Source organism: Oncorhynchus gorbuscha, linkage group LG05 (assembly GCF_021184085.1).
Source record: "Oncorhynchus gorbuscha isolate QuinsamMale2020 ecotype Even-year linkage group LG05, OgorEven_v1.0, whole genome shotgun sequence".
In the NCBI taxonomy this organism is placed as follows: domain Eukaryota; kingdom Metazoa; phylum Chordata; class Actinopteri; order Salmoniformes; family Salmonidae; genus Oncorhynchus; species Oncorhynchus gorbuscha.
Genome location: NC_060177.1, coordinates 81,997,800 through 82,013,480, shown reverse-complemented (window position 1 = coordinate 82,013,480; position 15,681 = coordinate 81,997,800). Strand labels below are relative to the sequence as shown.

Below are 15,681 nucleotides of genomic sequence, written 5' to 3'. Positions count from 1 at the left end.
ACCAGTTCTGAGGAGAGATGTCCAGTAGGGTAGAGACACCAGTTCTGAGGAGAGATGCCCAGTAGGGTAGAGACACCAGTTCTGAGGAGAGATGTCCAGTAGGGTAGAGACACCAGTTCTGAGGAGAGATGCTTTACCTGTCGGACTCACTAGCCAGCTCATTTCATTGGTCTGGGATAAGTTCAGTTTCTGGGCAGTTAAAAACAAACTTTCTTGACATTCCCATACCAATATGTCTTGCATTACAAAAACATGACTGTAAACATTAGCCAGATTTACTCATATGAGCCTGATTAAACAGATTCGTTTTTCAATGTAAATCAGCACAAATGCAGTTACTCTTTTCTTTTCCACGGTATGTTATTCCTTCCCATAAGCTTTATTTGACCTTTGTCAACTATAATTGTTCAAATCCCTCTGGGAAACAGGTTAAGATTTACTCCCAATGCAATTACTTAGTAAATCTGGCCTTTAGTGTTCTCTATTGCGTTTGTTTCCATGTAGGCCTGAGGATCCGTCTGTTTAACTTCTCCTTGAAGCTGTTGACTTGTGCCCTATACGTCCTCAGAGTGTCTCTGGACGATCCCGAACAGGTCACTGGTGTATGGTGAGTAACTGCTCGTTTAGCCTCCTGATAAAGTCCTGTTATTTAATGTATTACTAGTGACCGTAGCATTTGTTAAACCGTGTTTTCTAATTTGGGTGTTTGAGATTGAGGGCAGAATAAGTGCATCGGCATCTCGTATTAGAATATGGACAATAATATGGAAATGACCAAATTCTCCTCTGATATATTGATATATACTGAACAAAAATATAAATGCAATATGAAACAATTTCAATGATTTTACTGAGTTACAATTCATATAATGGAACTCTGTCAACTGAAATAAATAAATGAGTCCCTAATCTATGGATTTCACATGATTGGGCAGGGCCATAGCCAGGGGTGGGACTGGCTAGGGCACAGGCCTTCCCACTGAAGAGCCGAATCCAGCCAATCAGAATGAGTTTTGAGGGCTTTATTACAGACAGAAATACTCCTCAGCACCCACCATCCCCCTCCTCAGACGATCCCACAGGTAAAGAAGCCAGATGTGGAGGTCCTAGGCTGGCATGGTTACACGTGGTCTGTGGTTGTGAGACCAGTCGGATGTACTGCCAAATTCTCTAAACGATGTTAGAGGTGGCTTATTGTAGAGCAATTATCATTCTCTGGCAAATTCTCTGGCAACAGCTCTGTTAGACAGTCAAGCAGTCAGCATTCCAATTGCACGCTCCCTCAAAACTTTGCCAAATCTGTGCCATTGTGTTGTATGACAAAACTGCACATTTTAATGTCCCCAGTTCACAAGGTGCACCTGTGTAATGATCACACTGTTTAATCAGCTTCTTGATGTGCCACACCTGTGGATGGATTACCTTAACAAAGGAAAAATGCTCACTAACAGGAATGTAAACAAATGTGTGCACAACATTTTAGAGAAATATGCTTTTTGTGCCTATGGAATATTTCTGGGTTATTTTATTTTAGCTCATGAAACATGGGAACAACACTTTACATGTTGCGTTCATATTTTTGTTCAGTAGTCAGATCAATTCTAAAAAAGATGGTATCTATTCAGGTATTGTATGATTCAGAGAATCTACCTCTAACTTTTACCCAAAGTTGAAAATAAAATTGTATTTGGCCAAGATAAGATAGATAAGATCTTATAAGATATAAGATAGATAAGATAGATCCAGAGTTTGGAATTCATTTAGTATCTGTCTGAGATCCAAAGGGCTTTATATAGCAGCAGCGATGGTCTCTCTCAGTGTAGTGATATGGAAGCAGCATATGGTCTTTATTGTATACACTGCTGCCGGCAGCTCTTAAAGAAACTGTCCCTCTGCCTCCCGTCCGTCACCATGGCAACATGCAGAGTGAGTGAAGGTGCCTATTAGCCACAGGATAAATATTTCACCACACATTCTGTCTGAACGACTTCCCTTTGCTATGGATTTCCTCTGCAGTGTGAACTGTCAGAACCGAACAAGCACCACAGCAGAATCTACAGAAAGCACCGAAATCAACTGGTGAGTTGTGAGGGTCTAACATTGACGTGCTGTCCCGGGCTTCGAGTGGGTTTCTGATTGTGGTCATCTCATAGCTATCAGGTGGTGTTTGAAATGAGTCTTGTCTAACCCATACAGGGTAATTCATCATCAATAACACTGTTTTGTCTTTTGAAAGGGAGTTGTTCATCTCATAGCTATCTTGTGTTATTTAAAATCATCTTTGTCAGTTAATCAATATATAGAGTATAATCAATATATAGAGTATAATCAATATATAGAGTATAATCATTGTTTTGTCTTGTGAAAGGGAACTGATTTTCTGGGTGAACAGAAGGGTTCCTGTATGGGCGATACAGGTAAAGGAAAACTGACTAACACTGCTTTGGTAATACAGTACTGGATTCTCAAGTATTCCATTCAACAGTAGCCACTATGGGACAAACTCACAAGTGAACATTTCATTGACAATCTCTCCCTTCCCCTGTGGCCAATACATTAGAAAAACAAGAAATATTTTACAACAGAAAACACTTTACAGCACATCTTTTCCCCAGTGATATGTAGATTGCCTGAGAGGTTATGTGGCCAGATTGCAGCCCTGGTAATGTGTGTGCCTCCACTCTGCTCTGCTCCAGGTGATCGTGGCCTTAATCAGTTTCCTGGAAGCCATGCTCCTTACATATCTCAGCTACAAAGTAAGACACCTCAGCTCTACTCCTTTCACACTGATCACCGCCACAAAGGAAGTCATTTCATTCATTCTATTAATTGGCAAATTTTCTGGCATGTGTTTTAACCGTGAGCCTCCGCTCTAGCCTGAGCCAGAAGAACAGGTCATTAATACACTTTACAAATGAATAAAAAATGAGGTGTCCGTCCTACTTTTTTCTTTAAATTGGGCTCTTTCCTTAAATAACTCATTAGTGCTGCAGTGCTGCTTCCCTTTCTTTGATCAATTAGGCTGTTTTACTTTTACTTTAGGGAGACAAATAACAGTGTGATTTTTGTTTTGCTTCGTTTTGGCAGATGGCTTCAATTCCTAATTGTTTTAACGAATCCTGTCATTGTGTTCTCGCCTGTCTGGAGCGCCAGATGGGCGGGATTAGCAGAATTGGTTCCATTGTGCCAGGCACACTTAGAACCGAGGTCTGATTATTCCAACAATATTGACCTCGTTTTTGGGGAATTCGTTTCATATCACTATCATTGTAATTAGTCCACAGACAGAGCCAATAGCTTATTGCCTTGACTCACACATTGATTGTGTTTCTCTCTTTCAGGGGAACATCTGGGAGCAGATGTTCCAGATCTCCTTCATCCTGGAGATGATCAATACCGTGCCGTTTATAATCACTGTGAGTCTTCTTCCACCTGATCTCACACACACACACACACACACACACACACACACACACACACACACACACACACACACACACACACACACACACACACACACACACACACACACACACACACACACACACACACACACACACACACACACACACACACACCTTGTTTTCTATCTGTGCCATATTCAATTATTATTATTTAAAATAGTCTATATACCTTCTTAAATGAATGGGCTTCAGGCATGCTGATAATACATGTACATGAGGAATGTGACAGGATACACCATGAGGAATGTGACAGGATACACCATGAGGAATGTGACAGGATACACCATGAGGAATGTGACAGGATACACCATGAGGAATGTGACAGGATACACCATGAGGAATGTGAGGAATGTGACAGGATACACCATGAGGAATGTGACAGGATACACCATGAGGAATGAGGAATGTGACAGGATACACCATGAGGAATGTGACAGGATACACCATGAGGAATGTGAGGAATGTGACAGGATACACCATGAGGAATGTGACAGGATACACCATGAGGAATGTGACATGTGACAGGATACACCATGAGGAATGTGACAGGATACACCAGGAGGAATGTGACAGGATACACCATGAGGAATGTGACAGGATACACCATGAGGAATGTGACAGGATACACCATGAGGAATGTGACAGGATACACCATGAGCAATGTGACAGGATACACCATGAGGAATGTGACAGGATGTGACCAGGATGACACCATGAGGAATGAGGAATGTGACAGGATACACCATGAGGAATGTGACAGGATACACCATGAGGAATGTGACAGGATACACCATGAGGAAGGTGAGGAATGTGACAGGATACACCATGAGGAATGTGACAGGATACACCATGAGGAATGTGACAGGATACACCATGAGGAATGTGACAGGATACACCATGAGGAATGTGACAGGATACACCATGAGGAATGTGACAGGATACACCATGAGGAATGTGACAGGATACACCATGAGGAATGTGACAGGATACACCATGAGGAATGTGAGGAATGTGACAGGATACACCATGAGGAATGTGACAGGATACACCATGAGGAATATGACAGGATACACCATGAGGAATGTGACAGGATACACCATGAGGAATGTGACAGGATACACCATGAGGAATGTGAGGAATGTGACAGGATACACCATGAGGAATGTGAGGAATGTGACAGGATACACCATGAGGAATGTGACAGGATACACCATGAGGAATGTGACAGGATACACCATGAGGAATGTGACAGGATACACCATGAGGAATGTGACAGGATACACCATGAGGAATGTGACAGGATACACCATGAGGAATGTGACAGGATACACCATGAGGAATGTGAGGAATGTGACAGGATACACCATGAGGAATGTGAGGAATGTGACAGGATACACCATGAGGAATGTGACAGGATACACCATGAGGAATATGACAGGATACACCATGAGGAATGTGACAGGATACACCATGAGGAATGTGACAGGATACACCATGAGGAATGTGAGGAATGTGACAGGATACACCATGAGGAATGTGAGGAATGTGACAGGATACACCATGAGGAATGTGACAGGATACACCATGAGGAATGTGACAGGATACACCATGAGGAATGTGAGGAATGTGACAGGATACACCATGAGGAATGTGACAGGATACACCATGAGGAATGTGAGGAATGTGACAGGATACACCATGAGGAATGTGACAGGATACACTATGAGGAATGTGAGGAATGTGACAGGATACACCATGAGGAATGTGACAGGATACACCATGAGGAATGTGACAGGATACACCATGAGGAATGTGACAGGATACACCATGAGGAATGTGACAGGACACACCATGAGGAATGTGACAGGATACACCATGAGGAATGTGACAGGATACACTATGAGTAATGTGACAGGATACACCATGAGGAATGTGACAGGATACACCATGAGGAATGTGAGGAATGTGACAGGATACACCATGAGGAATGTGACAGGACACACTATGAGGAATGTGACAGGACACACATGAGGAATGTGACAGGACACACATGAGGAATGTGAGGAATGTGACAGGATACACCATGAGGAATGTGACAGGATACACCATGAGGAATGTGAGGAATGTGACAGGATACACCATGAGGAATGTGACAGGATACACCATGAGGAATGTGAGGAATGTGACAGGATACACCATGAGGAATGTGACAGGATACACCATGAGGAATGCGACAGGATACACTATGAGGAATGTGACAGGACACACTATGAGGAATGTGACAGGATACACCATGAGGAATGCGACAGGACACACATGAGGAATGTGACAGGATACACCATGAGGAATGTGAGGAATGTGACAGGATACACCATGAGGAATGTGACAGGATACACCATGAGGAATATGACAGGATACACCATGAGGAATGTGACAGGATACACCATGAGGAATGTGACAGGATACACCATGAGGAATGTGAGGAATGTGACAGGATACACCATGAGGAATGTGAGGAATGTGACAGGATACACCATGAGGAATGTGACAGGATACACCATGAGGAATGTGACAGGATACACCATGAGGAATGTGACAGGATACACCATGAGGAATGTGACAGGATACACCATGAGGAATGTGAGGAATGTGACAGGATACACCATGAGGAATGTGACAGGATACACCATGAGGAATGTGAGGAATGTGACAGGATACACCATGAGGAATGTGACAGGATACACTATGAGGAATGTGAGGAATGTGACAGGATACACCATGAGGAATGTGACAGGATACACCATGAGGAATGTGACAGGATACACCATGAGGAATGTGACAGGATACACCATGAGGAATGTGACAGGACACACATGAGGAATGTGACATGATACACCATGAGGAATGTGACAGGATACACCATGAGGAATGTGACAGGATACACTATGAGTAATGTGACAGGATACACCATGAGGAATGTGACAGGACACACATGAGGAATGTGACAGGATACACCATGAGGAATGTGACAGGATACACCATGAGGAATGTGACAGGATACACTATGAGTAATGTGACAGGATACACCATGAGGAATGTGACAGGATACACCATGAGGAATGTGAGGAATGTGACAGGATACACCATGAGGAATGTGACAGGATACACCATGAGGAATGTGAGGAATGTGACAGGATACACCATGAGGAATGTGACAGGATACACTATGAGGAATGTGAGGAATGTGACAGGATACACCATGAGGAATGTGACAGGATACACCATGAGGAATGTGACAGGATACACCATGAGGAATGTGACAGGATACACCATGAGGAATGTGACAGGACACACATGAGGAATGTGACATGATACACCATGAGGAATGTGACAGGATACACCATGAGGAATGTGACAGGATACACTATGAGTAATGTGACAGGATACACCATGAGGAATGTGACAGGACACACATGAGGAATGTGACAGGATACACCATGAGGAATGTGACAGGATACACCATGAGGAATGTGACAGGATACACTATGAGTAATGTGACAGGATACACCATGAGGAATGTGACAGGATACACCATGAGGAATGTGAGGAATGTGACAGGATACACCATGAGGAATGTGACAGGACACACTATGAGGAATGTGACAGGACACACATGAGGAATGTGACAGGACACACATGAGGAATGTGAGTAATGTGACAGGATACACCATGAGGAATGTGACAGGATACACCATGAGGAATGTGAGGAATGTGACAGGATACACCATGAGGAATGTGACAGGATACACCATGAGGAATGTGAGGAATGTGACAGGATACACCATGAGGAATGTGACAGGATACACCATGAGGAATGCGACAGGATACACTATGAGGAATGTGACAGGACACACTATGAGGAATGTGACAGGATACACCATGAGGAATACGACAGGACACACATGAGGAATGTGACAGGATACACCATGAGGAATGTGAGGAATGTGACAGGATACACTATGAGAAATGTGACAGGACACACATGAGGAATGTGACAGGACACACATGAGGAATGTGACAGGATACACCATGAGGAATGTGACAGGATACACCATGAGGAATGTGAGGAATGTGACAGGATACACCATGAGGAATGTGACAGGACACACATGAGGAATGTGACAGGATACACCATGAGGAATGTGACAGGATACACCATGAGGAATGTGACAGGATACACCATGAGGAATGCGACAGGATACACTATGAGGAATGTGACAGGACACACTATGAGGAATGTGACAGGATACACCATGAGGAATGTGACAGGATACACCATGAGGAATGTGACAGGATACACCATGAGGAATGCGACAGGACACACATGAGGAATGTGACAGGATACACCATGAGGAATGTGACAGGATACACCATGAGGAATGTGACAGGATACACCATGAGTAATGTGACAGGACACACTATGAGGAATGTGACAGGACACACTATGAGGAATGTGACAGGACACACCATGAGGAATGTGACAGGATACACCAGGAGGAATGTGACAGGATACACCAGGAGGAATGTGACAGGACACACTATGAGGAATGTGACAGGATACACCATGAGGAATGTGACAGGATACACCATGAGGAATGTGACAGGATACACCATGAGGAATGTGAGGAATGTGACAGGATACACCATGAGGAATGTGACAGGATACACTATGAGGAATGTGACAGGATACACCATGAGGAATGTGAGGAATGTGACAGGATACACCATGAGGAATGTGACAGGATACACCATGAGGAATGTGACAGGATACACCATGAGGAATGTGAGGAATGTGACAGGATACACTATGAGTAATGTGACAGGATACACTATGAGGAATGTGACAGGACACACATGAGGAATGTGACAGGATACACCATGAGGAATGTGACAGGATACACCATGAGGAATGTCACAGGATACACCAGGAGGAATGTGACAGGATACACCAGGAGGAATGTGACAGGACACACTATGAGGAATGTGACAGGATACACCATGAGGAATGTGACAGGATACACCATGAGGAATGTGACAGGATACACCATGAGGAATGTGAGGAATGTGACAGGATACACCATGAGGAATGTGACAGGATACACTATGAGGAATGTGACAGGATACACCATGAGGAATGTGAGGAATGTGACAGGATACACCATGAGGAATGTGACAGGATACACCATGAGGAATGTGACAGGATACACCATGAGGAATGTGAGGAATGTGACAGGATACACCATGAGGAACGTGACAGGATACACTATGAGGAATGTGACAGGATACACCATGAGGAATGTGACAGGATACACCATGAGGAATGTGGTGACCAATAGATTCATTTCAGTGGCTCAAACCATATTCCACAAAGCAAACAAGACCAATTAGTGAACATCAAATCAAATTGTATTTGTCACATGTGCTGAATACAACAGGTGTAGTAGACCTTATTATTATTATTACCTTACTGTGAAATGCTTACTTACAAGCACTTAACCAACAATACAGTTCAATAAATAATGTTAAGAAAATATTTACTAAATAAATTAAAGTAAAAATAAAATAAATAGTAACACAATAAAATAACAATAAGGAGGCTATAAACAGGGGTACCGGTACAGAGTGGATGTAATTTGTACATGTAGGTAGGTAGGGGTAAAGTGACTGCATGGATAATAAAAAGTGAGTAGTAGCAGTGTAATAACAAAAAGGGGGGGGGCATTTGATTAATTGTTCAACAGTCTTATTGCTGGGGCGGCAGCATAGCCTAGTGGTTAGAGCGTTGGACTAGTAATCGGAAGGTTGTAAGTTCAAACCCCTGAGCTGACAAGGTACAAATCTGTCATTCTGCCCCTGAACAGGCAGTTAACCCACTGTTCCTAGGCCGTCATTGAAAATAAGAATTTGTTCTTAACTGACTTGCCTAGTTAAATAAAGTTTAAATAAATAAAAAAATATTACCTTTGCAATGTTTATGTTTTATATTGTGAGTATAGCTCTAGAGACCTGGGAGGATGGTAATGTGGGACTGTGAGTGTTGAAACTTGATGATGGGAGTGTACACTGCACACTGTGCATATGAATTTATCCCAATTGTCTCTTCAGATCTTCTGGCCTCCATTGAGAAACATCTTCATCCCAGTGTTTCTCAACTGCTGGTTAGCTAAGTGTGCCCTGGAGAATATGATTGTGAGTATATGCTACAGCCATAACGCAGCAGTCAAAACTGGACAGAACGGGTTGCAATGATGTCATAATGATGTAGTTTTGTTGGCAGGGAATACATGGGTTCTTCCTATTAAAATGCTTCAGCTTTCAGATTATGCTGTATATAGCCTGCTTGCAGAATAGTTGCTATAGAATAACTTAACTCTGCATTATGTGGGTGTAGAAGAGCCCCGGTAAGAATTCCCTGGTTATGAATAATCTGTAGATTCCCTGTCAGTTTAAGAAAAAAGGTTTTAGGAAGGCAATGAGTATAGATTTGAGCAAGAGCCTGCATGTATGGTTAGGTCCAGGGCCAAGGAGACCAGTTCTGAGAGGGAGAACAGGTCCAGCCTGGAGAGGTTGAAGGGGAGGCTTCAACCAAACATAAACATTAACAAGGGACATGGTGGGTAGGTAGCTTGAAGAGACTGAAGTGGGGCTTCAGCCAAACAGAAACATTAACAAGGGACATGGTGTGTAGGTAGCTTGAAGAGACTGAAGTGGGGCTTCAGCCAAACAGAAACATTAACAAGGTATGAAGGGACATGGTGGGTAGTTAGCTTGAAGAGACTGAAGTGGGGCTTCAGCCAAACAGAAACATTAACAAGGGACATGGTGGGTATGTAGGTTGAAGAAACTGAAATGGGGCTTCAGCCAAACAGAAACATTAACAAGGTATGAAGGGGCATGGTGGGTATGTAGCTTGAAGAAACTGAAGTGGGGCTTCAGCCAAACAGAAACATTAACAAGGTATGAAGGGGCATGGTGGGTAGTTAGCTTTAAGAGACTGAAATGTAAGTGGAGCTTCAGACAAACAGAAACATTAACAAGGGACATGGTGGGTATGTAGCTTGAAGAGATTGAAGTGGGACTTCAGCCAAACAGAAACATTAACAAGGTATGAAGGGGCATGGTGGGTATGTAGCTTGAAGAGACTGAAGTGGGGCTTCAGCCAAACAGAAACATTAACAAGGTATGAAGGGGCATGGTGGGTATGTAGCTTGAAGAGACTGAAGTGGGGCTTCAGCCAAACATAAACATTAACAAGGGACATGGTGGGTATGTAGCTTGAAGAGATTGAAGTGGGGCTTCAGCCAAACAGAAACATTAACAAGGTATGAAGGGGCATGTTGGGTATGTAGCTTGAAGAGACTGAAGTGGGGCTTCAGCCAAACAGAAACATTAACAAGGTATGAAGGGACATGGTGGGTATGTAGCTTGAAGAGACTGAAGTGAGGCTTCAGCCAAACAGAAACATTAACAAGGTATGAAGGGGCATGGTGGGTATGTAGCTTGAAGAGATTGAAGTGGGGCTTCAGCCAAACAGAAACATTAACAAGGTGTGAAGGGACATGGTTTGTATGTAGCTTGAAGAGACTGAAGTGGGGCTTCAGCCAAACAGAAACTTTAAAAAGGGACATGTTGAGTATGTAGCTTGAAGAAACTGAAGTGGGGCTTCAGCCAAACAGAAACATTAACAAGGTGTGACATGGGCTGCATGTTCACTGCAGCCCATGTATGCTGTATGTAAGGTTGACTGCATCAGTATCAAAGTAACCAGCAAGGCAGATAGGTATTAAAGCGAGATGAATAGACAGATAGATGGTGCAGACTGACAGACTGACAGACTAGCCAGGACAGCAGACCAACTGACTGACCAACTGATTTAACATGAACCCTAACCCTCTCTCTGTATCTCTTCTTCCCTCGCTCTGCTTCTATCCCTCCCCCTCTTTACCCTCAGAATGATCTCCATCGTGCCATTCAGAGGACCCACTCGGCCATGTTCAACCAGGTTCTCATCCTCATCTGCACCCTACTCTGTCTGGTCTTCACTGGGTATGTGTCCTCTGATCCCAGCCTCTCTTCCCTGGAGATTTCTAAATCTGGGCTCATGGGCCGCAACTCATTCCACAAAGCTGTTCCCTGCCATCTTCCCTTTTTCATTCCCACTCACAGATCTGATAGAATCTGGTTAAGGGTAAGCAACATTGAAAAAAGGAGGTGGACTTGGTTGTTATGACAACATCAACAACCATCATGGCCCACAGATAGTTTTCTCATGCCCAGTTGTTTCAGATCTGTGAAGGAGAGTGAACAAGGGTATCTAGGAGGAAACAACTTTCTGGAATGAAATACAGCCCCTGATCTCCCCCTTCATCCCTGGGACCTTCTCCTCTCCTCCATCCACTGACATCTTGACTCCTCATTATCCAATACAGGAAATGAACTGAGGAAGTCAGGCAGAACAGATAGCAGAATCAATGGTGTGATTCTCACTGATTCAACAGGTCAGAGCAGAAGTGTTGTGGTGCATCGATCGTTGGGAATGTAGGGTTTTGATCCTTAATCTGCCAGGCTGAATTTCAATGTGGATAGTATATGTATGTCTAACTGTCTGTTTAAATATCACAAGTGATGAGATCAATAGGACTCAGGCCAAGTTGTAACAGTCAGTTAGGTTACATTGGATCATCATTATGTGTAATTCACCTTTCTCTTAGACTTTTTGATTTGTAATTTTATTTCACCTTTATTTAACAAGGCAAGTAAGTTAAGAACAAATTCTTATTTACAATGACGGCCAACACCGCCAAACCCGGACGATGCAGGGCCAATTGTGCGCCGCCCTATGGGACTCCCAATCACAGCCTGTTGTGATACAGCCTGGATTCAAACCAGGGTGTCTGTAGTGACACCTCAAGTGCTGAGAAGCAGTGCATTAGACCGCTGTGCCACTCGGGAGCCATTGATCATTCAATGTGTCCATGTTTTAATTGAACCAGTCCTTATTCTAATAAGCTCACTGCTCTTTCCTCGTGCAAACAGATGCCGGATCTTCCTCACAGGAGGAAAATAATCCTGCTGCAGGAGGATTTGAATAAATATGTAAAAAGTATAATCACTGCCAGGGGGCAGCTGGAAGCAGTGTTTGTAGGCTATACAATGCAGTAGCGTACCTAGGGCGCTATGGTTCGAGGAAGGCTCTGCTAACCAACCGACCTCATACCATCCAGTATCCTCAAGGCTTGCTAGAGCGTTGTGACCTGACATAGTGCAGTGGTCTGAGCAGCAAGCTTCAGTGCCGAGTATCAGAAGTTCATGCCCGGTTCTGGCCAATCATTTTAACACTTTGTGTGAAAGGAAACTAATGTTGGTGTAGCATACTGACTCTCATCATTCTATTCATTCCCTATTTAAGTTATCCAACACTGTCTGATACGGTCATTTCTTATGAAGATCGGGGGTATAATAACCCTGGACTGTGTAACTACATCAAGTCTATCTGGGGATTGAGTTATTTGTGCCAGAAGGCCCCTTGGGCCGGAATCAAACCCACGCAGACACAGTAGGCCTATATGTTCGCACTGACGGCAGCAGACCTAACTGCTATACCACCCCAGGCCACAATTGAACTCCATTTTGACAGTTCATTCGTAACTTTGACAGTTCATTCGTAACTTTGACAGTTCATTCGTAACTTTGACAGTTCATTCGTAACTTTGACAGTTCATTCGTAACTTTGACAGTTCATTCGTAACTTTGACAGTTCATTCGTAACTTTGACAGTTCATTCATAACTTTGACAGTTCATTCATAACTTTGACAGTTCATTCATAACTTTGACAGTTCATTCGTAACTTTGACAGTTCATTCATAACTTTGACAGTTCATTCATAACTTTGACAGTTCATTCATAACTTTGACAGTTCATTCGTAACTTTGACAGTTCATTCGTAACTTTGACAGTTCATTCATAACTTTGACAGTTCATTCGTATTGCCTACCTCCTCATGCCATTTGCACACACTGTATATAGACTTTCTTTGCTCCATGTGTAACTCTGTGTTGTCTGTGTCACACTTCTTTGCTTTATCTTGGCCAGGTTGCAGTTGCAAATGAGAACATGTTCTCAACTAGCCTACCTGGTTAAATAAAGGTGAAATAAATAAATAAAATAAAATAAAAAACTTGAACATACACTTGACACATACACTTGACACTGTATATGAAACGACGGTTGTTGATGTGTACCTCACCTCGCTCATCAACTCATCACTGACCGCTGGCTACGTCCCTTCCGTCTTCAAGAGAGCGAGAGTTGCACCCCTTCTGAAAAAACCTACACTCGATCCCTCCGATGTCAACAATTACAGACCAGTATCCCTTCTTTCTTTTCTCTCCAAAACTCTTGAACGTGCCGTCCTTGGCCAGCTCTCCCGCTATCTCTCTCTGAATGACCTTCTTGATCCAAATCAGTCTTGTTTCAAGACTAGTCATTCAACTGAGACTGCTCTCCTCTGTATCACGGAGGCGCTCCGCACTGCTAAAGCTAACTCTCTCTCCTCTGCTCTCATCCTTCTAGATCTATCGGCTGCCTTCGATACTGTGAACCATCAGATCCTCCTCTCCACCCTCTCCGAGTTGGGCATCTCCGGCGCGGCCCACGCTTGGATTGCGTCCTACCTGACAGGTCGCTCCTACCAGGTGGCGTGGCGAGAATCTGTCTCCTCACCACGCGCTCTCACCACTGGTGTCCCCCAGGGCTCTGTTCTAGGCCCTCTCCTATTCTCGCTATACACCAAGTCACTTGGCTCTGTCATAACCTCACATGGTCTCTCCTATCATTGCTATGCAGACGACACACAACTAATCTTCTCCTTTCCCCCTTCTGACGACCAGGTGGCGAATCGCATCTCTGCATGTCTGGCAGACATATCAGTGTGGATGACGGATCACCACCTCAAGCTGAACCTCGGCAAGACGGAGCTGCTCTTCCTCCCGGGAAGGACTGCCCGTTCCATGATCTCGCCATCACGGTTGACAACTCCATTGTGTCCTCCTCCCAGAGCGCTAAGAACCTTGGTGTGATCCTGGACAACACCCTGTCGTTCTCAACCAACATCAAGGCGGTGGCCCGTTCCTGTAGGTTCATGCTCTACAACATCCGCAGAGTACGACCCTGCCTCACACAGGAAGCGGCGCAGGTCCTAATCCAGGCACTTGTCATCTCCCGTCTGGATTACTGCAACTCGCTGTTGGCTGGGCTCCCTGCCTGTGCCATTAAACCCCTTCAACTCATCCAGAACGCCGCAGCCCGTCTGGTGTTCAACCTTCCCAAGTTCTCTCACGTCACCCCGCTCCTCCGTTCTCTCCACTGGCTTCCAGTTGAAGCTCGCATCCGCTACAAGACCATGGTGCTTGCCTACGGAGCTGTGAGGGGAACGGCACCTCAGTACCTCCAGGCTCTGATCAGGCCCTACACCCAAACAAGGGCACTGCGTTCATCCACCTCTGGCCTGCTCGCCTCCCTACCACTGAGGAAGTACAGCTCCCGCTCAGCCCAGTCAAAACTGTTCGCTGCTCTGGCCCCCAATGGTGGAACAAACTCCCTCACGACGCCAGGACAGCGGAGTCAATCACCACCTTCCGGAGACACCTGAAACCCCACCTATTTAAGGAATACCTAGGATAGGATAAGTATCCCCCCTTTAAGATTTAGATGCACTATTGTAAAGTGACTGTTCCACTGGATGTCATAAGGTGAATGCACCAATTTGTAAGTCGCTCTGGATAAGAGCGTCTGCTAAATGACTTAAATGTAAATGATGTAAATGTATGGCTGTGTTTCAGATAGATTTTATAAGTTTGAATGTTGCAGTAGTAGGAGCTAGGGTTAACGTTTGAGCGAGCGAGAGAGAGAGAACATCATTTTGATAGCAAACCCTGATCCCAATGACTCGACTGCCCCCGCATGGAGAGAAAGAGAGCTGTTCATTTTCAGCCACGCACGGAGCTCATTTAGAATTGCATCTGGAAAATTCCCTGTGACTTAAGGATCGATCAAGTTAAGATCCGACATCTGAAGCTCTGAGTTCCGGCATTATAGTGGTTCTCCATAACGCGAATTCAGTAACATACGATGTCAATCATCTGTGCTCGCGAGACT

General features: G+C 44.2%; 1 protein-coding gene across 10 annotated transcripts in view; it reads left to right on the top strand.

Moving 5' to 3' along the window:
* LOC124036573 (potassium channel subfamily T member 1-like) overlaps positions 1–15,681 on the top strand; it is a 164,306-nt gene that overhangs the window by 94,487 nt on the left and 54,138 nt on the right. For all 10 annotated transcript variants that reach the window (XM_046351309.1, XM_046351308.1, XM_046351302.1 and 7 more), the window contains 7 exons: positions 505–607; positions 2,017–2,079; positions 2,369–2,417; positions 2,697–2,756; positions 3,342–3,416; positions 9,630–9,713; positions 11,476–11,570. In XM_046351309.1, the coding sequence (XP_046207265.1) occupies positions 505–607; positions 2,017–2,079; positions 2,369–2,417; positions 2,697–2,756; positions 3,342–3,416; positions 9,630–9,713; positions 11,476–11,570 (529 nt within the window). The remainder of the gene's footprint in view (positions 1–504; positions 608–2,016; positions 2,080–2,368; positions 2,418–2,696; positions 2,757–3,341; positions 3,417–9,629; positions 9,714–11,475; positions 11,571–15,681) is intronic.